Source organism: Gymnogyps californianus, chromosome 6 (genome assembly GCF_018139145.2).
Source record: "Gymnogyps californianus isolate 813 chromosome 6, ASM1813914v2, whole genome shotgun sequence".
Lineage (NCBI taxonomy): Eukaryota > Metazoa > Chordata > Aves > Accipitriformes > Cathartidae > Gymnogyps > Gymnogyps californianus.
The window spans coordinates 38179580-38204251 of NC_059476.1; the positions used below are offsets into that span (position 1 = coordinate 38179580).

General features: G+C 53.6%; 2 protein-coding genes across 2 annotated transcripts; both read left to right on the top strand.

Annotated features, from left to right (window-relative positions):
- The first annotated feature begins 644 nt into the window (after positions 1–644).
- LOC127018088 (microsomal triglyceride transfer protein-like) lies at positions 645–13409 on the top strand. The gene is made up of 18 exons (XM_050899435.1): positions 645–711; positions 1855–2036; positions 2242–2385; positions 2908–3015; positions 3679–3795; positions 5471–5610; positions 5909–6062; positions 6758–6915; positions 7488–7653; positions 8109–8216; positions 8337–8549; positions 8680–8897; positions 9526–9623; positions 10729–10850; positions 11290–11517; positions 11840–11964; positions 12263–12433; positions 12709–13409. The coding sequence occupies exons 1-18, from the start codon at positions 645–647 to the stop codon at positions 12854–12856; spliced, it is 2667 nt and encodes an 888-aa protein (XP_050755392.1). The 3' UTR covers positions 12857–13409.
- Positions 13410–20278: 6869 nt separating this feature from the next.
- LOC127017950 (steroidogenic acute regulatory protein, mitochondrial-like) lies at positions 20279–23913 on the top strand. Its single transcript, XM_050899279.1, has 7 exons — positions 20279–20342; positions 20597–20719; positions 21460–21605; positions 22168–22326; positions 23177–23361; positions 23578–23671; positions 23812–23913. Exons 1-7 carry the CDS (start codon positions 20279–20281, stop codon positions 23911–23913), a joined length of 873 nt encoding a protein of 290 aa, XP_050755236.1.
- The last annotated feature ends 759 nt before the right edge of the window (positions 23914–24672 follow it).

Below are 24672 nucleotides of genomic sequence, written 5' to 3' on the forward strand. Positions count from 1 at the left end.
AGAAAGTTTGTGCATGGAAAAAAAAAAAATAGCACGGTTAGCAGGCTGCGTGGAGCACAACCAGCAAAGGACCCATCTCCTAAACCCCTTCCCACGCTGTTTTGGGGGGGGTAACGCTGTTCATGGTCCGACCCGTGGGCAGGCTCTTCCCCATCCCCCTCCAGCCTGGCCCTTTAAGTAACTTGAGCCTCCAGGCTGCAAATCCCAGTCTCTAACTAAAAGGATGGAAAAGCAGTTTTTCCCCTTCCCCCTTCGGGTCTTTTCTTTTAAAAGCAACCATTTCTCCCCCTTTCCCTTCTGGTGGGAAGGGAGGGTTCACCAAGGGAGGGCTTTCTGAGCATCCCCCTCCCGTATCAAGGCAAACTGGCAATTTCTCCACCCCGCGACGCTTCTGGCAGCTCTTTTTTGCAGCTTTCCTCCCCTCCCGCTGGTCTTTGGCAAACCTCAGCTGATTTCCAAACCCTCCGTGGCTGCTGGGGGTTGGTGCAAAAGTTTAATTATTTGCTTTTCCTTGGGTGTGTAAGGCAGGGATAGGGAGACGGCCGGGCCCCATCGCCTGACGCTGCAAATCTTGCCTTTTGTTGCATAGTCCCTCTCCCACCCCCCTTCCTTCCCCGACTCCCGCCCAGCTCCCAGAGCCCACCATGAATCCCCAGGCGGTTTTGGGATACGTTTGCCTGCTTTGCTTTTCCTTCGTGAGCGCAGCAAAAGGTAAGAGACTTTGGGCTGCTTTGGGTCCAGGGACACGATGGGGTTCGGATGCCCCGAGAGGCAGGATGCTCATCCCGGTGCACAAAGAGCCTCCCCCGGAGCTCGCCATAATGCAACATCTCACCAGTCTCCAGCCGGGAGGGAAGAGTTATTGCCACAACTGCAAACGGTCTGAGCATCTCCCGAGGCGGGGAAATTTTGGGGGACTGTGGAAGTCTTCCCTGGGGGGTGAGGAAAACCAGAGAGCTGGAGCTTTTTAAACTGCACACAGTGCAGAAATATAGAAACTCTTCCGTCTGACTCACGGAGGAAAGCCCCAGGGAGCGAGATAGATTTCCATCGATTCCTTTCATTTGTCATTATAACAAAAGTAGCAAAACTATAAAACATTTCAGAAGCCCAGCAAGTGCATCAGATTTGCAGGAGAATTTCAAATTACTTTAGAAGATAGATTAGACTGGTTATGTCATGGCAAAGGCAACCCTCCCCTCTACAATCATATTTGTATACGAACAAGAGAAGGGACTCCAAATAATTCCAGATAAATAAGATTAAAGCAAAAGCTGCACCATCAACTTCATTTTGCCCCATCACAAAGTCAGTGATTTAATTAAGAATTGGCAGTTCTGATGGGAAACACACGATATGAAGAATATAGCCTCTCTTCTCCCCTCAATAAAAATGCTAGCGTTGCCCCAGTTAATGCACAATGCTGAAAAGACATTTCAAGACATCCCTCCTGTCCATGGGCGTGCTCAAGAAACTTTGCCTCAGGATTAAAGTGTGTTTCTCTGGCAGTTTCGGAAAGTCCTGAAGTTCCCAAGGAGGGCCCCCACTCTTTTCTAAGGCAGGACTGGAAATGCAAGCAGGAATCAGCTGTCACCCCGAGAACACCCAAATATCCAAACCGCAGGCACAAATAATTTCCCATGAAAACCTTCCCATGTTTCCCCCCCCCCCCCCAAACATGTCACCTATATCTACTGCTTGGCATAAAAATGTCACTTCCAGGAGGCAAAGTGATGCAGGTCACAAGCATCCCTGCGAGTCCAGGTCCTCTCTAGGACAGAGGACGCTGGCTGCGGCAAGCAGAGGGACCGAGGTCTGCGTCCACGTACCTTCAACATTTGCGTCTTTCCTTAGGGAATCCGCAGCCGCTTTCTTTCCAGCCCGGGACCCTGTATCAGTACCGCTATTCCCTGGATGTCCAGCTGGACCACGTGTCCACACCGTCCCCGCGGGGAGCCTGGCTGCGGGCTGAGGCGTTGGTCCAGCTGCACCGGCTCTGGAGGGACCGAGGCAGGGAAGAGCTGCTCCAGGTGCAGGTGCGTGAGGTGGTAAATCCATTGCAGCCAGGTACTCCTCCTGGGAGGGGTGATGCTGTCTTTCCTTAGCCCCTTCCCTTTCTAGCCTAAGCCACCTGAAAAATGACCTCTGTGACCAAGAGGCCATCGCCTGCAGGTAAAATGCACAGCCCCCTTAGAGCAGACGTGCTTGGTCACTGCTTTCTGCCATCTTCTGCTGTCATAGATCCGCGACCTGAAAGCCCAACACGAGCTGGAAGAGGAGAGGAGCCAGGACGGCACTGGAGGTCCCCCTGCAGAGATTGCACTGAGCCAGAAGGCACGGGCAGAGCTCCAGCAGCCGGTGTTCATCTCCTGGAGCAGCGGGAAGGTCAGCTGGACACCTCCTGGGCTTGCTCATTCCCTCCGCAGGGCGCTCCTGCCCGCATCCCAAATTTTCCTGGCTACAAAGCCCGTACGAACTCCTGCTCCACCTCTGATTTCATATCAGAGCACAAGGAACCGGACAAGGTGGCAAATGCAGGTCTCCCGCAGGGTCCAGTGTGACCCTAGATGCAGACCCATTCTCCAAAGGGGCGCAGGCTCGGCTGGAGCTGCAGCATCCCATGTGAAAAGGGCCTCGGTCCTAACTGTGGGATGTGAGCTCCTTTCTCACCTTCTCCTCTAAGGCTTGGGAAAACCATCAGGGGGGAAAGAAAGGGAAAATTTGTGGGCATGCATCCACAAAGCCCGTGCTATTGAGGGATAGGGTCTCCTTGAGAGAACTCTTCAGGTGTTTACAGGGTGTTGCTTAGGTTGCAGGGGAGATGCCTTTCAGCAGGGAAGGCAGCAGAGAGCCCGCAGGACCCCCAGAGCCATCCCTGCAGGCGGACACCACCTCTTGCCCCCCCAGGTCAAAGCCTTCTACGGGGACGAAGCAGAAAGCATCCTGATCTCGAACCTGAAGCGAGGCGTCGTCAGTCTGCTCCAGCTCCAGCCCCACGCCGGCACCGCAGTGGAGGTAGGTGCAGAGCCGAGGCCAGATCCTGCCCGAAAGCCAGGGACCATGCCACAGCAGGAGAGCCAGCCCTAAAGCACAGCCAGCCCAGGTGCTTCAGCAGAGCCAAAATTCAGGATAAACATCATGGGCTTTGCTGATCCGGCTGCCCCCTGGGCTGTGAGCAAGGATGGCTATTGGAAAGACAGAAGATTTAAAATAAAATAATCTGTAGATGATTTTCAGGAATGGGCACACTTACAAAATCATCGTCTTTCCCCAGACAGTAGGAAAAGTGGAGAAAAAAAAACTCTACAAGAATTTCTGCCAAGCAGGATTTGCTTTGCCCAGCCCAGCTAGCAGCTGGCAAATGGCAGGGAAATCCTTCCCTCCAGAGCTCAACTGATGCTGTAGTGACCTGCGAACAACATGAAATAACCGCAAAACCCAAAATGCAGGCACAAAGACGCTGCTGCTGGTGTTAGCCTGAATTTGCAAAAGCAAATTTCCTGCCCAGATGGACTTGGAGCTATCCAATACTGCCAAATACGGCCCACTTTCTAGCTTTTTGATGATTTTTCTATTTATTAGTTTGTCCTTTGTATCTGTCCTCTACACAGATCATTTTATTCAGGCTCAATCAAAGCCGATCACGCTTACCCATGGTGACTTACGTTTGTGTTTCAGGAGGACGTCTCCGGGAGCTGCCAAGTCACGTATGCTGTGTCCAACCATTCCATCACGAAGACGAAAGATCTCCTCAGCTGCGCAAAGCCGAACCCTGGATTCACCTCCGTAAACAAAGCAAGTCCATTGCTCTCGCGGTGGTGGGCTCAACTTAGGTCAAGTACATCAGGGCTGTCCCCAAAATCTTCCTGCAGGTGGGCTTTGAGTCCCACTCCCAGATGGCTTCAGCCTTCTGCACCAGCCTGGGATGGGACTCTAGCTCTCAGACCCATACCCAAAGTGGGAGGCACCAACATACCTCAGGAGGAGCGTATAGTTTCGAGGTGGGCAGGAGCAGAAAAGATGTCCTGGGTCTTCCCATCCCCATCCTTGTTATTGCTTCTGACCTCGTCAGCTAATCCTGCTTGGGAAGGTGGAGAGACAGAAATGTTTTCTGGACCTTAGACTCATCGGATTGGGGATCAGGTTGACAGGGGACAGGACCAAACACCGCTGCTTGTTTCATTTAAAGCAGTAGCCTGCGTTCAGCCCTGACGTAAATAGATGAAACTCTGTGGGTCTTAATGCAGTTATACCTGCCATGATGAAAATTGATGGGGTTTTTAAGAATATGTATTGTACTGAATTCAATATAAACATGGACATCACCGCACAGAGAGCCCCCGGGCTTTGGCAGGGGTTCGACACCTGGCAGTCAAACTCTGAGTGTTCGTATAATAAAAGCTTTCTGGGGTATGAATGATGGCAAACTTACCCAAGAAAGTAACAAACCCTGCACAGCACGTTTTTGGCAATAAGGTTTTCCCACCAGCCTGCCGTCTGGATTGCGGCAGCTCTCTGGACCTTGCCTGTATCTGTAGCCGTGACAGCAAAAGAACGATGCTGCCCAGCTCTGTAAAAGGCAAAACCTATGGATAAAAAACTCTCTGTTAAAACAGTGATATTATTATTGCTAATGCCATTTGCTGTCAAACCGTTTGCACACGGTTCAGCTCTTCCCCTTCCCCAAGACCTGCCACGTGCACACCCAGCTGCTCCGATAACATCTCCCGGTGCGACTGGCGCTCCCCTCGCCGGGGCTGGGAGACGAGGCAGAGGTGAAGTCCAGCAAGTGCGTCATTTCTTTTGGAAGGAAAAAAAAAAAATCCAGAGAGCTTCCCCAAGGTCACCACGCAGCACAGCGAGGAAGCCGAGCATTTTTTGGCATGAGCTGGGTGGAAATTGCTGTTGCTTAGCTTTCTCTTTCGCTTGGAGAATGTCCTTGCTGATGCTCGTCAGGATGATGCGGGTTTTGGCATTGAGGGCCGTACCTCTTCCCACACTGTGCAGCTGCGTTGGGGCAGCTATGGAGGTAGCGCTTTCGAATGGACCTGAGGGAAGGGCAATGCCTTGGGAGGCTTTTATTTTCCACTTTGCAGTCTGCAGGCATCTCCCACGCCAGGCAGGAGCATCCCCTCCTCCCTCTGCTGCCCTTTTCTTCTGTGGCTCAGCCAGGGTGACACCACCTTGTAACGAAAGAGAAAGCCCGCATGGTGTCACCAGTCCGTCTCCCCACATCAGCCACGGGCGAGAGCATCCTCTCGCCGTGGTCCTCACCTGGTGCTGCCTTCTCCCAACATCTGGGAAGAGGTTGGGCTCTTCTGGATTTGCCTTCCCTACATTTTGCAAGCGAAGCGGGTGACTTTGTGGACTGGAAAGCTCTTTTGCTGCTAATGGAGAGGAGAGAAATCTCCTGGGGAGAGGGGAAGAGAGAAGAGGTTGCACTTTTTCTCCTTGCTTTGCCTTTTTCAAGATTTTTGGAGTCGAGTGGCAGCCCACCAGCAAAAGCCAGTACGTGGTGAAAGACAACCTCCTCCAGTCGGTGCTGTCAGAGGAAAGCCACGTGGTGTCTCCAGCCCTGAGGTCCACCACCGGCATCAAAATCAGTTCAAGGTGAGTGATGTCCCCCCCCATACCACTGCCCGAATCCGGCAGCCTGGCATGCGATGAAGGTGGATCTGTTGGAGTTCAAAGTGTTCGCTGCTCTCCTGCCAGCTCGGCTGGCACAGCCTGGTGCAGGCAGCGAGGAGGACAGGGTGCAGCAGCTGGGCATGGCACGGAGGGAACACCAGACACCTTTTGACAGCTTCCCTCCGCATCTCCTCCGAACCTGCATGCACCCAACCAGCCTCTGAGCCACGGAGGGTGTAAATGACAAAGCGCTTCCCGATGGTTTCTTCTCCCTCCACAGGCAGCAGCTCCAGCTGGTGTCTCCTCCGATGCCCGGTCCGACAGAGGTGGCCGGACGAAGCCTTGAGGACGCGCTGGCTGGCACGGAGGGACGGCACCAGCCCCTAGGCATGGCCAGCCTGCCCTTCAAGAGGGTCTGCACCCGCTGCCCATCGGTCGGTGACGCTACTCACCCCCAAAACTCGCCACGTGCTCTCCCCCAAGCTGGGCAACCTGGGCGGGCAGGAGAAGGCTCTAGGATTTGGGGTTAAACCACAGTGGTGCATTTGGAGGGGCTGGTTACCGCTGTCGAGGCAGGATGCGGCCCTGGGAGCGCTGTAGAGCGGCAGCCCGACTTGTTACCTCTCCTAAATAGTGTCTAATGTTGCCACCCGTGGTGGAAGGACCCCTCTGTCCCCCCAGACATAGCTGCGTTTCTGTGATGGGAGAAGTAACCTGGTGCACGGCTGGCACATCCAGTTGGGTTAAACTCATCACAGGTCTGAGGTCAGGGAACATTTCCACCGCAGGTCAGGCTAGCAAGGACAAAGGAGGGGTTATTTCTGCCTCCTCAAGTCCTTCCAGGCTTTTCACCTAGGAAATCTGGAATTGCAATGACTTTCAGGCACCGGTGATGCTCGCAGTTTCTCCTGCTCTTTTCCTGGCACATACAAGAAATTGGGGCGCTTGGGCTTCAGCACAAGTCCTCAGCGGTGGGGGTGGGAGGCTGCAGTAGATGCCTGTAGGTAATTGCACGACCCCCATGGGCCCCTCCCACTCCTAAATATTTCCCGAGTATAAACATTATCCCATGATTCAGGATGAGGGGTAAAAGAGGCTAAATTCCACCTAACAAACCTCATCTTTGCAGCTGAGAGCCTACCTGAAGGCTTTTGACGGCCAGAGAGTCAAAATGGACACCTCGAAGGCCGCGACCACGTGGCAGTTCCAGAGGTTCATCCAGATGCTGCGCAGCGCCAAGAAGAGAGACGTTCTGGAGCTGCTGAGGAGAGCGCCCGAGGAGATGCTGTGAGATTCCCGGGAGCTATCTTGCCAAAACCGGCTTTCTGTGCATGTAGAGCCCTGGCACGTAGGGTCATTCCTGGCCCTGGCACCTACGGTCATTTGGTGCTGGTCCATACACCATATCTGCTCCAGGCAGCTGTCCTGACTAATGCAAACGTGTTCTGTTTCTTCTTAATGCCCGATCTGTACAAACACTGCATGGCTTGCTTTTTTTTTTTTTTTTTTTTGCTGGCTTTGGAGCAGAGCAAATGCTCCAGCAAGGCTTTCTGCAAATATCGTTGGAGGTCTGTTATTTACAGACCATCCACCCATGGCCGTAGCATCCGTCCCTTATCAGCGTGGGCGCTGGGGCCGGGCTCCCCTCTGCCATGAAATGCCTAGACGTGGGTGAGTTCAGAGCAAGAGCCAACCTTTTAGGTCTTTTTAACCCATGAACTAAAGCTCCCGTGAGTTTTAAAGCAAGAGGAAAGCATGGAGAAGAGAAAGGGGGATGAGGAGCTGCGCAGGGTACCTTGTTTCTTCTCCATCTCTATCAGTGGGTCGTGCCACTGATGACCTCCCTCTTCTTGCTCCAGCCCCTTCGTTGTGGAGACGGCTGTGGCCGCACAGTCAGTGGCATCCTTGGCGGCTCTCTCAGACTTTCTGGATTTCGGCAAGGAGCCCAAATCCCTGCTGGAGAAGTTTCTCTACGCAGCAGCTTTCTCTCCCCGGCCTTCAGGAGAGCTTCTCCGCCTGGTGTTAGTAAGTACGGACATTCCTCTCCCTCCCTGAGTCCGGGATGGATCCTCACCCCATTTCAGCCAGGAGGGAACAGCAAGCGTATTTTCCTGAAAAAGGAAAATATGTTTCTTTAGAAATATATCTTCCTGCTTATGGGATTATTTTATGTGCTTTTAATGGGACACTGGCGATGGGAGTAAGATGCTCCTCAGAGGAAAAGTGTTCAGCAGAAAGTGCTTTATGTCAGTGCATTACAGATAATAAAAGCTTAATTAAAAGCCACTGTGAAAAATCAGCATTTTATCCAATTAAACCATGCATTGCCTCCTTCAAGGCAGGTAAGAACTAGTTTTTCCTTACTTTTTTGGTAAACGCTTTGAGATAATAGGTAAAACATACTCCTTCTCTGTCTTTTTCTCTTCTTTTTTTTTTTTTTTTTCCCCCCTATTTCCTAATACCCCTCTCCCGGTGCCCAGGACAAGCTGGATGGGAAGCAGCTGGCCCCCGAGGTCCGGGAGACAGGGATAGTTGCCCTGGGCTCTCTGGTTGGCAAGCTGTGCCAGCAGAAGCTGTGTGGGCTGCAGGTGGGTCCTCTGCAAACCTCCATGCTTGGCTTTTTCGGACTCTCTCCTCCTCCAGGAGTGCCCAAAATGTCACCTCCCCTCATTCTCCTTCTCTTCTGCCCTCCTGCAAACCCCGAGCAGGAGGTGGCACGTGGGGTGGAAACCATCCTCGCAGGGCTAAGAGGCGCCGAGGAGGAGTCCGAGGCGGTCATTTACCTGCTGGCCCTGGGGAACGCGGTGCTCCCCGAAACCATCCCCACTCTCCTGGACCACGCCGAGGAGGGTCCCGCCGCCGTCGCCACCGCGGCCATCTCTGCCCTGCGGCGATTCCCTGCTCGGCACATCTCCAGCAAGGTACGAAACGAAGCTGCCAAGGCTTGGTGCTCCTCTTCCCATTCAAAGCCAAGCCATCAGGGTGCAAACGGAGCCACCATTTGCACATCACCACCCTCACAGCACCATTTTAATTGCCCTCTCGCATCAGGTGAAACGAGCAATGAGGAGGATTTTCCACGAGAAGAGGAAGAGCTACGAAAAAACATGTCGCCTGGCCGCTGCAGAAATCCTCCTAGATAACGAGCCCTCGCCCATGGATGTCATCAACATCCTGCTGGCCGCCAGCGAGCTGGAGACGGAGACGGCAACGTTTCTGCTGCTGAAGGTCCAGAACAGCCTGCGTGCTGACCACCACCACCCGGCAAGGTGGGTCTGGGGGCAAGGTTGCATTTTTTCCCCCCTAGCTCTACATCAATTTTTTTCCTCCTCCTCCACACTCCAGCTGCGGCTTTTGACCCAGCGTGCCTTGAAAGCGTGCTAGCATCGCTTCTTGGAGCCGGCATTGGGGCTGCCTGGAAATTCCTAGCTTCAGGAGGAAGAAAACGGCAGGGCTGCTAATGCAGATGACAGCCAGCCAGCCGAGACCTGGCGTCCCTCCTTGTCCTGCCCCATGGCAGCGGGACCCAGGCTCGTGGCTTTGGCAGGGTCCTTGGAGGCCAAAGCTCTGGCTCGCAGGGCAGCGCACAATTTGTAACTGCATTAATCTTCCTATCTGCACAAAAAGAACCGAGCACTAACGTTTTTCAGAGCTAAGCAAAAGCTGCACAAAAATATCTGATGGGTTTATCCTAATAAAGCGGAGGAGAAGGAAATTCCAGGGTAGCCTATGTCTGCTCGTTTCCTTTTTTGCTCACACTTCTCCGGGCAGTCAGCAACCAAGAGAAATACTTTGGAAATTTATATCTCCTTCTTTGTACAGCCTTCTGTAATGACCGCTGACATTTTCCCTTCCCTCCCTCCCAGTGCTGACATACCCTTTCCCTCTTGCTTCCAGGAAGATAATGAAAGACATCATGGGAGACCCACGGATAAATAATTACAACTTCTTCTCGAAAGCCGGCATCTCCTCTTCTTTCTCAGGACCTCTGACAGGTGACACCACGGAGGACACTGATCCCATGGCCCCCTCAAACGGCTGAAGGAGGGGCTGGTAGGGAAAGGCAGCTTTCAGAAGAGGCCTCGGCTTTACAGAAATGCCCCAAAATCTCGGTATGAGGTTTCTGAGCATGTCCCCCAGCACCAGCTGAGGCTGGCTGGTTGCCATCACCTGAGATACATATACCTTTCTCTGACACTCCTACAGCAGGAGGGCTGGGCTGTGCCACATTACTTTCCCCAAATCCTGCTAATTTGAAAGAGGAACTTCGGCTGGAGATGAAACCCATGGTAGATTGAGGGTGGGAGTTTCTGTGCTTTTCCTGATAAGTCAAGATATTTAGCTCCATTCCTCAGTTCCTTAGGTATTTTTAATAAGCTCTTCAAAGAGGAGAATCCTTGTGCTGAGATAAAAATCATCAAACTTCAGAGACTGCAACAATCGGCGCTGCTAAATATCTGCTTAAATCTTCGCCCCTGAGCTCTCATTTCTGTTCCTCTTCAAATGAGCTCAGTCTAGCCTTGGAGGGGGTAGGTGGAGGCAAAATAGCGAACGCTTGGAAGAAAACAACACTTGGAAGAAAAACATTGCAATGCTAAATCCTTTGATGATTGCAAGAACGGAAGGAGATGGTGCAGAGAAGGTTTCCCCTCTGAATTGTTTAGCTTTATCAGATATTTAATGGCTAACATACGAGATCTGTGCAGGTCAGCCGCACTGGCCATAGATAGGACAGCTCTACAGGACTAGCCATACAATCTATTGAGGAGGCTTACAAATTACCAATGAGCTCTCAGGATCCTGCTTTTAGACATACCCAGTGACCTCCCAATTCCTGCAATCAATCTGGACGAGCTCTTTTAAGAAACCACCCCGTCCTGCTGAGCGCTGACTTGGCGGCACCGGGCGCAGGGGACGTGCTTGCCGGGATCCCAGCCTTGCACATCCCGCCTACAGGCTCTGTATTTTCTTGTCAGCCTTCATCCCCTGCTGCTGCTCTCCGAGCACTTATGGTTCACCACCATTCAGCGACTCATTTGCAAAAAAGAGATGTGCGAGGCGCTGCCCGGCGATGCTTATGGGTGTCTCTCTGCCTTTCAGTCACCCAGGACCTGCTTTCCACCTTCGAGCTGGACCTGCTGTTTCTGGAGGGTGGATTCCTGAGGAAGAGCGTCTCTGACTTCTCGCTGTTCAGCCGCGGCCGGCGGCTTCGCGCAGCTCAGGTGTGCTGCCGGGAGAGCGGCTGGGGGGCACATAGGTGGAGGGGGGTGACAGCACCAACCCAGTGGTGCCGCTGCCCTGCCTGTGTCCCTTCTTAACCTCCTTATGGTGCTTGACCTCACCTCTGCACCCAGTGTGCCCCGTATCAGAAATACATAAATGCATACCCCCCCCATCACCGATGTGAAGCCAGACAGACCTGCTCCAGGGAAGGGAGTCCACCGCCTCCCCAAAAAACAGGGGATGCGACACCGCTGCTGTGCGGTGCGCAGGGATAGCTTGGATGCTCCATCCGACCCACCCCATCGCTATCCTCCTGCTTCAAAGGGTGCCTGCCCAAGGGTTGGACAAGTATAGCAACTCAAATAGCATTGCAGGGCACGAAACAGACTCTCCAGCCTTGCTCCATGCAGCTTGCATGTCTCCGCTTCTGTGTTTTAGGTCACTATTGAAGCACAAGGGATGGAGTCGATGCTGGGAGAAAACGTCTCGGAAGGGGAAGAGGAGCCAGAGCTCATGGCCGGGATGTCTGCCATCTTCTTCGATGTTCAGTTGCGGCCGATCGTCTTCTTCCAGGGATATACAGACTTAATGGCCAAGGTCCTGTTAAGCAGCGGAGAACCCACAAGCATGGTCAAAGGGAACCTCCTGCTGACGGACCATCACCAGGTACTGGATGGGGGGGGGACGACCTGCCTCCACACCAAATCCTAGTGAATCCCACAGCATGAGCCAGTGCATTTTAGGTATGTTACTCACTGCGGATACAGATCTAAAAGCGAGGTGGCACTGCCGGATGTCTCTTGGGGTTGGTAAAACAGCGGGACGGCTGGCTCTGCCATGGGACATACATGGCTCGAGTTCCTCCCATGCAAGCCCAGCTGCGGGGTTGGGATAGGCAGTCCCAGCAGCCACAAGTCGCTGCCGGTATCCGCCGCTCAGCCAAGAGCGGTGCCCGGTCACAGCAACGTCTGCCTTCTCCATCTTCCAGGTCATTCCTCTGCAGTCTGGCCTCCAAGTGGCCGTCAAACTCCAGGGCGGGCTGGGGCTTGACATTTCAGCTGACATGGACGTGAGCATCTGGGAGCAGGATCTGAAAACCAGCATCAACGCGAGGTCAGCGGGTGGGAAACTGCTTGGCTCTGGGGATGGAGGGTACCCGGGGGGCTCAGCACCCAGCACGAGGGATGCTCCACCTTAGGCTGGCTTTCCACAGCCCCCTGCTCTTCTCCCGCTAGGTCCAGCCCTTCCTGGTGGACACATTGGGTAGGGGTCTGGTGAACGCTGGTTACACACTCCTTTTCCATGGCCAGACCTAAAATTAAGATGCTTATGAGGTTGTTTGGTGCCAGTGCATGGTGCCCAGCGCAGGGCCATCGCTCGGTGACCAGACCCATGTGCTTCTCTCTCGCAGGGGAAACCTTGCCATTGATTTCCAGGCAGAACTAGATGCCCCTTTCCTCCAAGCCACCCTGAGAAGCCAGACGGAGGTGGAGACCTCAATCCACTTTGACACCATGCTGAGGTTTTCCGGCAGCCCAGTGCTCATGTGCCTGCAGCTGAGAGAGGAGCAGGTCCCGTACAGGTAGTCTCTGGATATGGCCAGATACTGTAGAAACATCATGACGTGCCTGAGATAAAGGAGGACTTCTTGGGGAGAGGAGGGAATTAATGGTTGTACACTTATTGAGCAGGGTGGGTCGAAACTGCTAGGGATGGGGGAAGGACACCGCAAGTTCACGATGACATGGGTGGAAGCACCATGCCTAGACCATCAGGAGATGGTGAATACGCTGGCCTGGGAGGAGGATGGGGTCCGCCACAGCATCCTGACCATCTTGCTGTCACCTTGTCCCACAGAGAAATCTTCACAGTTTCCAAGTCTGCCGGGAGCCAGAGCAGCACCGCTCGAAAAGGCAGGCAGGGCACCGTGCCCGGGCGGGAGTTTGCCTTGCACCGGGCCAACTCCAAGGTCTGCAACCTCCTGCTGACGGCGGAAGAAGAATAGCGGAGTCGGAGCGCTTTGGGACTGGGTAACTGCCCCTTCTCCTGCCACACACCCCAGTTCTCTGTGAACCCGACATGAGGTGGCAAGGGCTCTGCCCAACTCCTCCACAACCATCTTTTAATAAGAAAAATGCTGCGCTAAGGGCATCAGAAGAGACCACACGAGGAACTGCTGCAGGACAGCCAGAGGCACCCCTTGCTTGGGGCTGGAGGAGCCAAACCTGCCCTCCCCACCCCAAAGGCTGAGATTTCCCCCGCCTGAACTCTTCCCCTTCATGGGGAAGGGCTTGCTGGGAGCCAAACTGGTCCTTGTGAAAAACAGCCTTCTTTTGCAAATGAATGAGTTTCTCGGAGCCCAAGAAACCCTTCTGCAAGCCTATACCCAAAAATGCCATGTTTTCTCCCCATTTATCAAAGTGGTCAGGAGGGAGCACATCTAGCAGCCAGCAGGGAGGAGGTTCCCCACAGAAGGAGTGAATGACCCTTATTTAATGTACAGTTTTGCGGCTGCCAACTTGTCCAGAAACATGGAAAAACATATTTCTGGAGGAGGTGTGGGGGTTTTAAATTATTTTTTTTTCATGCGGTGACCTTCGCCCTAGAATAATCCTCAGGGAGAAAGGCAGAGAAGCAAGACAAAATGCTTCGTAACCTGTTGCCAATTATTGTATGTTCTTTCCAGATTAATTGAAGGTGTTTGTTTGCATTTATTTGCATACGAAGGCAACTCGGCTCCCTCACAACTTGGTGCCATCCTCTTACTCCTGGGGGGGAATTTGCACGGCTGTTGCCAGGGATGTGGCTGGTGCCACATCAGGCAGCAAGGCTGAGGCCAGGAGGGGAACAGCTTGTATTTCAGCGGGGCTCAGAGTCACACTCGGAGGGAAAAAAAAAAAAAAAAAAAAAGAAAAAGGAGCAAGGCAGAGGAATGCGGCCCACAGAGCTTTCCCAAAAATCAGGGAAATGAAGGCAAAGTTAAAACAGAGCAGGGGAGAGTGGAGTAAATTGCAAGAGACCCTTCTAAAGAGCATAGACCAGCAGGCTCAATTCTCATCTTGAAACAGGGAGGATTGTCTTGAAGATGGAGTTTAAAAATGTGGAAAAAAATGCTGGAGAACCACCGGCTGCTGGGGGAGGCTGGAAGGAGATGGGGGGACTCGAGCAGGGACTGCCTGAAGGAAAGAGGGAAGAGACATTGGTGTCTCCAAGGCATTAAAGCATCTGTCGCAGCTCTGCATACCCCCTCGTGATGCTGATCCGCAGCAACTGCTTCCTGCTCTAGTGTCTACACTTGCATTTTTCCGCATGTTTTTCCTTCTAAGACAGGCAGGGCTGCAAGAATCATCCGAGGTCATAAAAAAACACCTCGTAATTAAAAACCACAAGAGCAGAAGCATTTTAGTGTTTGCAAAGAGTGGATTAAAAAAGTGTTTTGAGATTACCAGGACTCCCAGCATGGGGCGAAGACACTGGAAGTAGAGAAATTACTACTCTAATGGTGGGGGCACACAGAGCTGGATCTGAAGTCAGCAATGCCAAGCTGGGGAACCAGAGGATTTCAAATCATGGGCACAAGCTGCCAAGGTGTTTGGAAAGTTCTCTGTCCTTTGGGTATTATTTTTTTTTAATGAGCTATTGGCAGTTCAGTCCATCCCATAGGGCAAATACAGCTGCTGGTTGCCATGGAGGGCAAGAGATGATGTTTGACTGACGTGGTCCTTTCTGGATTTGAGAATCTGTCACAGAGAGCTTGGACAAACATTACAAAGCTGTTACTTCAGATAAACATCCTCCAGGGTGGACATTAGTCAGTCCAAACTGGAAAAGTTAAGTAGTGGCGTCACACCTCCATCCCCTCCCCTTCCTCCTTTTTACAGGAGCCAGCTCATACTGGATGTGCCTTTTGCTGGTGCATGCAGATTCAAAACGCATCTATTGCAAGGTGGCTTCTGCCTAGAGCCTCTTTTTGGTCCAAAGTCTTCCTTTTTGATCCAAAGTTTACATATTAATGGAGAAGCCTCTGGCCTCTCTTATCGCCTGAACAGCAGTTCCCCTTCTCTTTTAATCGAGGCAGCAGATGGAGATAAGATTGCCTCAACCCTACATGCGGGAAGGCAGCGTTCCAGCAACAAAGAGATACAGCAGCTTCCCTTTTCTGCTGATATTTGGGCTCTTTTGGTGACCATTTGTGAAAATTACAATTAGCTTCAAGTAAATATTGTTCTTCTGTTTTGCATTCTCCTCTCAAGTTGGATTGTTATCAGCCACAACCACCAAACACCTCTCCAGCACTGGAGGGAGGCTCGCAAGGAAAAAGCAGTATTTCTTCATTCCTTCCTGATAAGAATGTGCCTTTGAAATATTTTTAGCCCTTTTTTTGTATTATAAAATGTGCTTTTTAGGAAAAAAGAGGGACATTGAGCATTTTTTTTTTTAAATTATGAGCCTGACAATGTAGCACTGAGTCTCCTGGTTTGGGGGAAGGAAATTTGTCTGGTTTTCGATCTGGAGACACTAATTACAAGCGCTTTGGTTATGTACAGAAATAAATGCCATGAATTTTTATATTTTCTCTGTTCGACTCTCAACTTTTCTGGACACACAGCTGGGAAGAAGAGAGAGGCAAAGAGCAGCTCCCATAGCACGGGCACTTCCAGCAAGAACAGCATGGCCGAAGCTCCCCAGGGACCTGCTTTCTAGGTCCGTATTCAGGGCGCTCCAGAGATGCGCAGCTAAATGCCCCATCAGGGCTGCAAGACAGGGACATGAGGGCTACCTCTGCTCCTAGAAACCCCCAGAGCGCCATTAGGGATGACAGTGGCCCTGCAAGAGGGTTCCCATGGGGCCAAAAACACTGCCTTATCCTCTCCTGCCAACTTCTGCAAAGGTATTGGAGGCCATCCAAGACTTCGCTTAAAATCAGGGCTTCCCCTGCATCAAGGCTCTGCTGATTACAGAGCAGTCTCGCTCAGAGCGGGCCTCAAGGACACAGAGAATAATTGCCCTGGGACTTGCCCTCGGGTCTGAACAGGAGGATCCCTGCGTGACCGTGGGAGGAGGGAGCCCGTATCGCCCTTGTTGCATTGCTCAGCTTTCCGCCGAGCTGCTGATAGCAGCTCTGAGTCCTACTTGCCCCCCATCTTCACCCTTTCACTGGGAGCATCCCATTATTTCCCACTCCTCTTGTCCCACAGTCAGGATTTGGGCTGACTCAGACTATGTTTTACATGCTGATGGGTTGCTATAACCTCTGCTGGCGTGCATCACCTCTGTGACCACCTATGGACCTGCACAAGCCTTAATCCCCATCCCAAACCACGCTGCTCTACCAGGTGTTTGGCGAGGACTATTTGGACCTGAAACCTCTCAGTCTCAGTGTTTGCTCCTCAGCCAAAGCCAGGAGGCACCCACCTGCCATTTAGGACCTTTTCCATTGCTCTCTTTCCCCTTCTCCTTCTCTAAAGGAGATTTAGAGAGGCACATTTGTCATTCAGCTGAGGTTTGCACTGCACAGTCCAAATCAGAAAATGCCACCCTTACCCCTTGGGGTGGGGAGAGGATAATATTGCCGATGGGTGAGCTCTTACAGCAGATAGCAGATCAGTTTTGCCCTAAACAAATCAGTGAGGTTTGCTCACTACCTGCAGACGAGGAGACATCAGTGTTCAGGGGAGGTGGAAAGCCCAAAAGATTTTAGTCCAGGTTTTACTTAAATGCTGAGCAACAGCGTTACCCGAAATCAGTTGAACTTCCAGTCCTGAAGGACGATACTTGTCCTGCCAGAGGGGCCAGGTGCTATAGCTGAGATTGGAGCTGGAAATGTGTTTCGAGCCCCCTTGGAAAAGGTGAGGGCATTTCCATGAGGATTTTACCAGTTTGCATCGCTGCTGGAAGTTTTGGTCTCCTGCTGAGCCAGCAAACCCTAAAGTTTCCTAGGTCCCTTCTGGAGATTTTTTTTTTTTTTCCAGTTCTGGTTGGGTGCTCAAACAGCAAAAGACAGTGAAGGGACACGGGCATTTCTGTAAAATCACCCATTTCTTTGGCAATGGCTCCAAACCCTCCTAGATGGGACCTTTCAGCCCCAAACCCCCAGCGCTGACTGTATTGCACCCACAGAGCTGGAGTGCAATGCCATGTGGGACACCGAGCCACCTCGGCCAAAGCGGGCAGAAAGGGTCTTGGCCACGAAGAGGAGAAACAAGTAAGAGCATCCTCCTTCAAAGGTACAGTATTCCTACTAGCGAACTTCATTACAGACTATTTGACCAAGAGCAACGAGGGAAGAATTAGCTGCTGAAATTCTACCTTTGCCTCCCGAAGCACGGGTTACAGGCTTTGCATTTCGCATTTGGCAGTGCTGTTTGCTCGGGAGCTGTAGGACGTTCCCTGAGCCAGCATCCCTCCCAGGAGGTCCTGCACTGAGCTGTGCAATTGGAAATGACAGGTCCCCAAGGGTCCTTGCATCCAGGAGCAGGGGACGGGGATAATCGGGGAGGGCTGGGGGTGCCAGATCTTTTTATTGGAGGTCCTACATGCCAGCAACCACCCAGCTCCCAGGGCTTTTGCAGGGGGTTAGAGGCAGAGCAGCCCAGAGCCAGCACCTGGGAGCGGGGCTCCTACTCACCCCTCCAAAAGTGGCTTTGCGTGTGGAGCTGCAGATCAGCAGTGACCTCCAGTGGCTGCAGCCAAACCTGGTGGAGATGTCAGGCCAAAACTGCTCCTCCGCTGCAGCCACGCACCCTGCACCCAGGGGTGTCCCATCAACCCAGCACCCAAGGTCGTGGGACCTTTGCCTCAGCAGGCGACGGACCAGGGCTGACCCATGGCAGCCCCTCACCACTCTGAGCTGGGGTCTGGTGCAATAATGCCATCTTCTCCTGGCCTCCAGGCTTGCCATCACAGGCAATTTCAGATATTTTCTTTTCCCCTGTAAGTCACTCTATTCCCAGGACGTGTCGTACAGCCCTCAGGAGAGCGTATGGACACCGCTCACCAAATGGGGCGATAAAACATTATCTGCCTGTCTATTACAGCTTCCTGCAGAGACAAAACTAACATGAGAAAGCGTGCGCAAGAGCGAGGAGAATGTGTGTGAGAGGATAGACCATCGGCAGGGACCAGCTCTCGCTGGGAGCTAGTGGAGGTGCAGGTTTAAAGCGCTGGGGCAGATCTCTTCTCGGCCACTGATCTCTCCTTCCTAGGCAGCTAGCAAAAAAAGTGTTGTATTTCCTAACTGCTGGGCCCCAGTGACTCCCCCAGACCCCATGAAAAATCCAGAAAAAGTGGTTTGCAACTCACCAAAGCAGCAGTGTAAATCCCAGCACTGAACAGAGAGCTCTGGCGACAGCAAATCTCCCGTAGAGCTGCAGTTGGGCTACAGGGCACCTCCCAAGCCCCCTGCTGCAAAGCTTGCAGCTGCTTTGGGCCATGCACATCACGCAGGCTTATCCGCAAGGCTTTCCTGCAGGCGTGGGACATCAGGCACTTATCTGGGTGCCACCGCATATGAAGTCACCCTGGAGCAGACTGCAAAAGCGGAGCATCCAAAGACCAGCAGCTGGCAGGGGGTTGGTGTTATAACCTGCCCAGCAATCAGGAATGGAGGGAGAAAGCTGTGAAGCTGCAAGGGGACACAGCTGTGCAAGCCACAGCGGCTGTGCCATGAAGTTATCCCTGCAGGAAAAGCCGGGGGGGGGAAGCTCAGGGCCGAGGCTGGTGAGTGAGGTGGGGAGCCTGGGAACTGGCTGAGCGGAGCTAACAAGTCCCCAGGGCTGGGGTAAAACCCTCCGGCACAGCAGGGCCAAAACCCATGGGAAAAAAAGCTGAAGTTTTCCTCAGAAACTGTTCCCCCCGCTCCACCCCTGCCAATAGCGGGAGTATTGAAGGGATGCGATGCTTGCTGTAGGAAAAAAAGATATTAGCAGCGCGGAAGGTGTTTGGAGAAACAGCTGGAGCCCGCAGCTCCTGTGTGGGACAAGGCTGTGAAGGGTGACAGGGGGACAAGCCCCGGCTCTGGCCCATCTCCCCGCACGGGCAGGGGCTGCTGCCTTCCTCAGGTGCCGGGGTGCCGGGCGGGCTGCAAGGGTCACCCCATCGGTGAGTGGCTGCTCCTGGGAGCAAGCACTCGCTCGAAGGGACCCAGCACCAGTGAGACAGAGAGAGCAAATAACCATATTTAACTCCGTCAGCTTTGGGTGAAAACAGTCATTTCCTACCACTGGTTTTCCTACTTACTCAATTACCCTCCACCACAGTTATTCTGTCGTGCCCAAAAGCCATCCACAGGCAGCTCTCTTGCTACTCCACTCCTAATAATACACTTATTAAATCAACATGCAGTACTGTATAGATTCACCAGACTGTCCCCTTCACTGCTGTGACAGCCCCAGAGCTGCCAGAGAAGAGGGGTGCGCAGGCAGCTGCCTGCAGCGCTTGCACAGCAGCCGCAGAAGGACTGTTCCCATCCAAGCAAGAAACCCGCTGGCCACAACCACCCCAGATGACAAGCCTTGAAGTCTCTCCTATCCCTTTTAAAGCCAAAAAGCCCTCCTGGCTTCCTTGCCCAAATATTTTGGCTGTTGCAGCCTCGGAGACTGAAGGTGAAGTGAGCCGTAGTGATGCTAAGGGAAACAAAAGCATCCAACCCCTTAGGTACACACAGGTGGAGGAGCTTTTCCATGGTAAAAATCAAGTGGGGTTTTCAAAGCACTTGAAAACGCAGGTATTGCGAAGGGCCAGAGGAATACAGCGCGGCTGTATTTTAAGGAGTAACCTAGTAGGTTTGGTGTTTAACCTTTTAAGAGGGGCCATTAAAAACAAAAGGGGAAGGACTGAATAACTTCATGCCAAAAGATGCGGTGGTCCCACCATCACCGTGAGCAACAGAGGTCTGCAGGGGACGATTAGGAGGGAGTAAAGTAGGAAAGAGGAGTTACAACAGCAGCAATTACCACCATAACTTCTATGAAGTTTCCATAGGAAGAAGCAGCATTTTCCGCGAGCGTGGCTTTAAACAGCAGCTTCCACGCTCCCCGAGAGCAAAGCCACGTTGCTCTCGACTCCCACCCCATCCTTCCCTCCATGCAAGTGTCCCCGGTTGCCTTTGCCAGCTTGGGTTTGCCACCACACTCCTCGACCAAGTGGCACTGGGGACCACTAAGGTGTCCCATCTCAGCCGTGTCCTGGGGACGCGTTCATTCGCAGCCGCCCGCCCAGGGCAGGAGGAAAGGCAGGGAGGGCTCATTCAGAGGGAAGCACGGCCTTTCCCTCCGGCCCCTCCTCTCACTTGCCTTGTCCTTGAGTACTCCTTATTCCCAGCTGCTATCTGGCAGCCTGGTCCTATCATCAGGTGCCGTCCTTCAGGCCGGCTATAAAGGCGCGCCGGGATGCAGCGTGCTCCCGGAGGCGGCCCCGCTCCTGCGCCATGCTGCGGGCCACCGTCAAGCTGTGCTGCGGCATTGCCCACGACCACCTCCGCCGCCTGCCCGGTAAGCACCGCTCGCCTCCTCCTCCGACCTCGGGAAAAACAGGCAGAAAAGAGGGTCCTAAAGGAGATGCTAAGTCTGCATCTGATGGGCATCTCCCTTGGAAACGTCACGTCTATGCGTCTGTTTTCCTCCCGCGTCCTATCATGCATAGTCTTGGTCTTAGCTGCAAATGAACTTCCAGCAGAGACGCGGGGCGCGGCGGCATCTTCCTCCCACGCTCCGTGCTCACCGAAGCGCGCGCGTCTCTCCCCTAGGTTTGAAGATAACGGCCCTTGCGGCAATACAGAAGGATGTGAGAGGGCTGGTGGTAAGAGGATCCCGTCGCCTCTCTTCCAGAATTCCTCATTGTGTTCAGAGGCTGATGGGGAAGAAGACGGGTAAGCTCAGCCCGGGCGCTTGGGTACCACGTTTCCTAGCCCTGCTCACAACCCCCTTGCAACGTATGATGGAGGGATGCGTATTAAAATGCACCCCTTTCCATATGATTTGACCCATTTTTGGGGGGACCGAGTTAATTGTCTTCTCACTGCTGGGCTTGTCTCCAGCTCTCTGGTTAGCTTAAAAACATTCCCTGTACCGATGGCAAGCTGGGTTAGCGGGGAGACCTTGAGATTCTGGGAAGGTAAATTGCATTGGCTCACCGTACAGGCAGCCAAAGCTTTTAGCGGAGGTTACAGGCACTTACCAGTGTTTTGTTGCACGTCTGCTGTGTCTCTAGTTCCACCAGTTACCCAAAGACTTGAAAATTGGCAAATTCATCTGGTTTTTTTGAAGCGTGGCTTGGTCCAAAGGCTGCCTGTGCAATGTTAATAATACCCAAGCAACGTGCAATTTGTACCACAGTGTTCCTGGGAATTGATTTGGAAAGCAATTTCAAAAAGCTTTCCAAGCAGCCAGCACAGACACAGTGAATGAACGCCAGGGATGCTCCTGAGAGCAAGGTTTTGTGCACCAAGCCCTCCCCCAGCCCAACAGGGGACCAGTTGCGTGGCAAGAGCCGAGACCTTGGCTCAGCAAAACCCTCTGCTCCAGCTCCGTTCGCACTTCTGCACCCGCAGCCACGCGCGCAGGCAGAGCTGGGGGGGGCTTTTCACATCGCTCTGCCTTGCTTCTGCAGCCACGGGCCCAGAGCCTGACGGAGACGTCAGCCCCAGCCGGTTCTCCAGCGTGGACTTCTCCTACATCACCCAGGGAGAAACGGCCCTGCAGCGAGCGCTGGGCATCCTGCAGCAGCACACCAGCTGGCAGGCAGAAACGATGCTGGTAAAGCCCGGCCGCCTCTTGCCTTTGCCGTTGCATGCCAGAAAAGCTCTCGGGAGGAGAAACGAGTCTAGGGAGGGGAGATTTGCTTCTCTTATTCCTCCTGCTTGAAGGGAAACCGCGGGAGCAGGAGATGTGCCGTGCAAAAGCATGCCTAGCAAAGAGGGTTTCCAAGCAAGCCTTTGTTAAGCACGTTCGCAAGCAAATCTGCAAAGTAAATGGACAGCAGGAAAAGGCTTGGAACGGGGAACTCAGATAATCGTGTTCCCGGAGAAAGCCAGGAGCATTTCTGCAGAAAAACCCAACAGATTGCGACTTTGTTGTTATTTACGGTGTTTGTTCATTAAGCTGTTTGCTGAATTGCTTAATTTAGCTAGAAAGGAGCTTAAAATCAAAAAAAAAAAAAAAGCAATCATAGTGGCATGATTTAGATACAACAGCTTTCGCCTGTAAACCAAGCGGTGATTAAAAAGAGGCCTGGGATGATTTATTAGCAAGGCACTTCAGCGCGTAGCCGATGCCTCTCGGGGCATTTGGGGTTGATGCAGGCCCTCTGCTCTCCCAGGACGCCGGGGCCGCCGTGTCCAGCGCCGCCCTCCCCGGGCTGGGCAAGGTGTTTCAGGCAGAAGTGGTCCTGGCCGTGCCGGTGGCGCGGCTGCACCGGGAACTGTTCGAGAAGATCGAGCAAATGCCCCAGTGGAACCCGACCCTCAGCCGAGTGAAGGTAAGGCGGGGAGGGATGCACCGCGGGCGGCGAGTGATGCCATCATGGGCAGACGGTTCGAGGCTTTGCATCGCCAGGGTTGCTAGCATCCAAAAAATCCCATTTATCGAGGTTTTTAAGATCGCTGAAGGGTTAAAGCTAATTCCGCACTCCTGCAAGAGGAGGATATCGCCCCGGGGAGAGAAGATGTGCTTCACTGGCGTGGCATTGAGAAACGTGTCGTTTCCAAGCTCTCTTTTCCGCACGCTGCCCGTTCACAGAGGTTTTTCTGCGCTGGGGAGCTCTGATGTTGCTCAGACTTTAATGCCAGGGGAAAAGCTGTTCAGGGGAATCAGACAGCTCAAAAAAAGAGGCAAGACCAAATATCTCACGCTGCAGGGGCACTCCCAGGAAGTTTATGTGTTGTCCTTGGCTTCTTTTGAGTGTTTGCCTTATTTCTCAGCTCCCAAATCACAGCATATCCCTAAGCAAGCTGCCAGCCTCAGAAAGCCTGCCCTAGCTCACCTGGGCTGGCTGAGATGCTACCCAGCCTCTGCTTATTTATTGCTACCACTTCCCTATCCCTTCAGAAAAAGAAATAGCATAGAGGGAGTCCCATCCCAGATAAAAAAGGCTGCAAAAATCACCCGCTTTCCCCCTTAGTAGCCTGCAGGGGGTTGGGATTTAATTATCACCAGGTACCAGCCCCAAGCCCCCGCCTTGCTGCTGCTTCTGCTCATGGTTGCCACCCCACTCTGCTGTCCCCAAGGTGGCTTAACATCCCCCGGGCAGGACTAAGGGGGTGGCGGGGATGTCCTCGGAGGGGGAGCCACAAGGAGCCTAATCCCCGGGGCGCTCCTTGCTCTGGTAGGTGCTGCAGCGCGTCGGGACGGACACGCTGGTGACGCACGAAGTCACCGCTCCCAGCCCGGGCAACCTGGTGGGCCAGCGGGACTTCGTCAGCGTGCGGCACCGCGGGAGGAGGGAGACGGCCGTCTACCTGGTGGGCACTGCCACCCACGTCGAGCCGCTGCCCTTGCAGGAAGGGTGCATCAGGTAAAGCCCCCCCCCAAAGCGACCGTCACGGGGTATCGTGTCCCTGCAGGGAGGAGACCACCGCTGCAGCCATGAACATTTGCACCGGGCACGGCAAGGGAGGCACGCCAAGAGCTACCTCCCTGTTGCGTTTGCTCTGGGATCTCCTCACCCTCGGTTTTTTTTTCCCCCCACCCCGGGGTGAACCCTAACTGCCTGCTCCCTTGCCCACCGCAGGGCCGAGTCCCGGCTGAGCTGCATCGTCCTGCAGCCGCTGGCGGGGGACCCCGGCCGTACCCGCTTCACCTGGCTCCTCAGCATGGACCTGAAGGCAAGTGCCACCATGTTCCTCGGGGTGAGACAGCAAGGGGTACGCATCCCGGTGTGCAAATGCACCCTGCTCCCCGGGATGGGCACCCCAACTCTCTTTGACCTAGTGAGACCAAATTCGGGGTGTTTTCTCTCCCAAAGGGCTGGATCCCCGCGTCTGTCATTAACCGCGTCCTGCCGCAGTCCCAAGCAGACTTCATCAAGCACCTCCGCCGGCACCTCTCTGCCGCCACGTGCCCCTGAGCTGCGGGAAGACGGGCTCTGCCCGAGCACGGGGGCCACAGCCGGTCCCTGCTTATTGCCGCTGCGGCCGAGGAGCCGCGGCTGCCAGCGATGGGGCGAGACGGTGCACCCACCGAGCAACCCCGAGCGCGGAGGACACCCTTCGCCCAGCACCATGCTTCCGCTTCGGGGATGGAGCGGAGCATCTGCGAGCTGGGGCGACTGAGGCAGCACCGAGCCTTGCCTTAGGGGTTGCCTAAAAACCCTTGCCCGAACCTCGCCCATGAGCAGCAATGGTAGCTGGTGCTCGGCATCGCTCCTTCCCGCCGCGCACGGGGAAAAGGGGTGGCTGCCGAAACTCACCCCGACGCTGGGCATCACTGCCCACGGTGCAGTTCGTTCTGTGGCTTCAGCCCTGCCCCGGTTTCATCGTTTATTTATTACCTACCCGTGGTATCAGTTGTCAGTGCAAGCTCTTTTTGGCTTGAACCAGTAACACATCTTTATTTATTTTTGCAATGCCTAAGCTATATATTTATGTGTGTGTATATATGTAGATACATAGAGGTTTTTCTCCCGCTATGCCAACAGTAGCAGGCACAGCCGGAGCAGGCGGATAGCACTAAAGCCACGTCCCAGGGGGTCAGAAATCTGCTTTTCACCATCAGTTCAATTAACTTAGGGTACTGCAACGTGAGAGGGGGTGGCAAGGCAAGTGAGACAGCAGCTAACGGAGACAGGCAGCAGCAGGGTCGGACTCAGCCCCACCACCCCGTAACA

What these genes read in the sequence shown, in the direction of transcription:
- LOC127017950 (XM_050899279.1), top strand. Translation starts at nt 20,279, where the DNA reads ATGCTGCGGGCCACCGTCAAGCTGTGCTGCGGCATTGCCCACGACCAC. An exon ending in CCACCTCCGCCGCCTGCCCG is followed by an intron (nt 20,343 to 20,596) that starts GTAAGCACCGCT and finishes TCTCTCCCCTAG; the next exon opens with GTTTGAAGATAACGGCCCTT. An exon ending in TTGCAGGAAGGGTGCATCAG is followed by an intron (nt 23,362 to 23,577) that starts GTAAAGCCCCCC and finishes TGCCCACCGCAG; the next exon opens with GGCCGAGTCCCGGCTGAGCT.
- LOC127018088 (XM_050899435.1), top strand. Translation starts at nt 645, where the DNA reads ATGAATCCCCAGGCGGTTTTGGGATACGTTTGCCTGCTTTGCTTTTCC. An exon ending in GACCACCACCACCCGGCAAG is followed by an intron (nt 8,898 to 9,525) that starts GTGGGTCTGGGG and finishes TCTTGCTTCCAG; the next exon opens with GAAGATAATGAAAGACATCA. An exon ending in GAGGAGCAGGTCCCGTACAG is followed by an intron (nt 12,434 to 12,708) that starts GTAGTCTCTGGA and finishes CTTGTCCCACAG; the next exon opens with AGAAATCTTCACAGTTTCCA.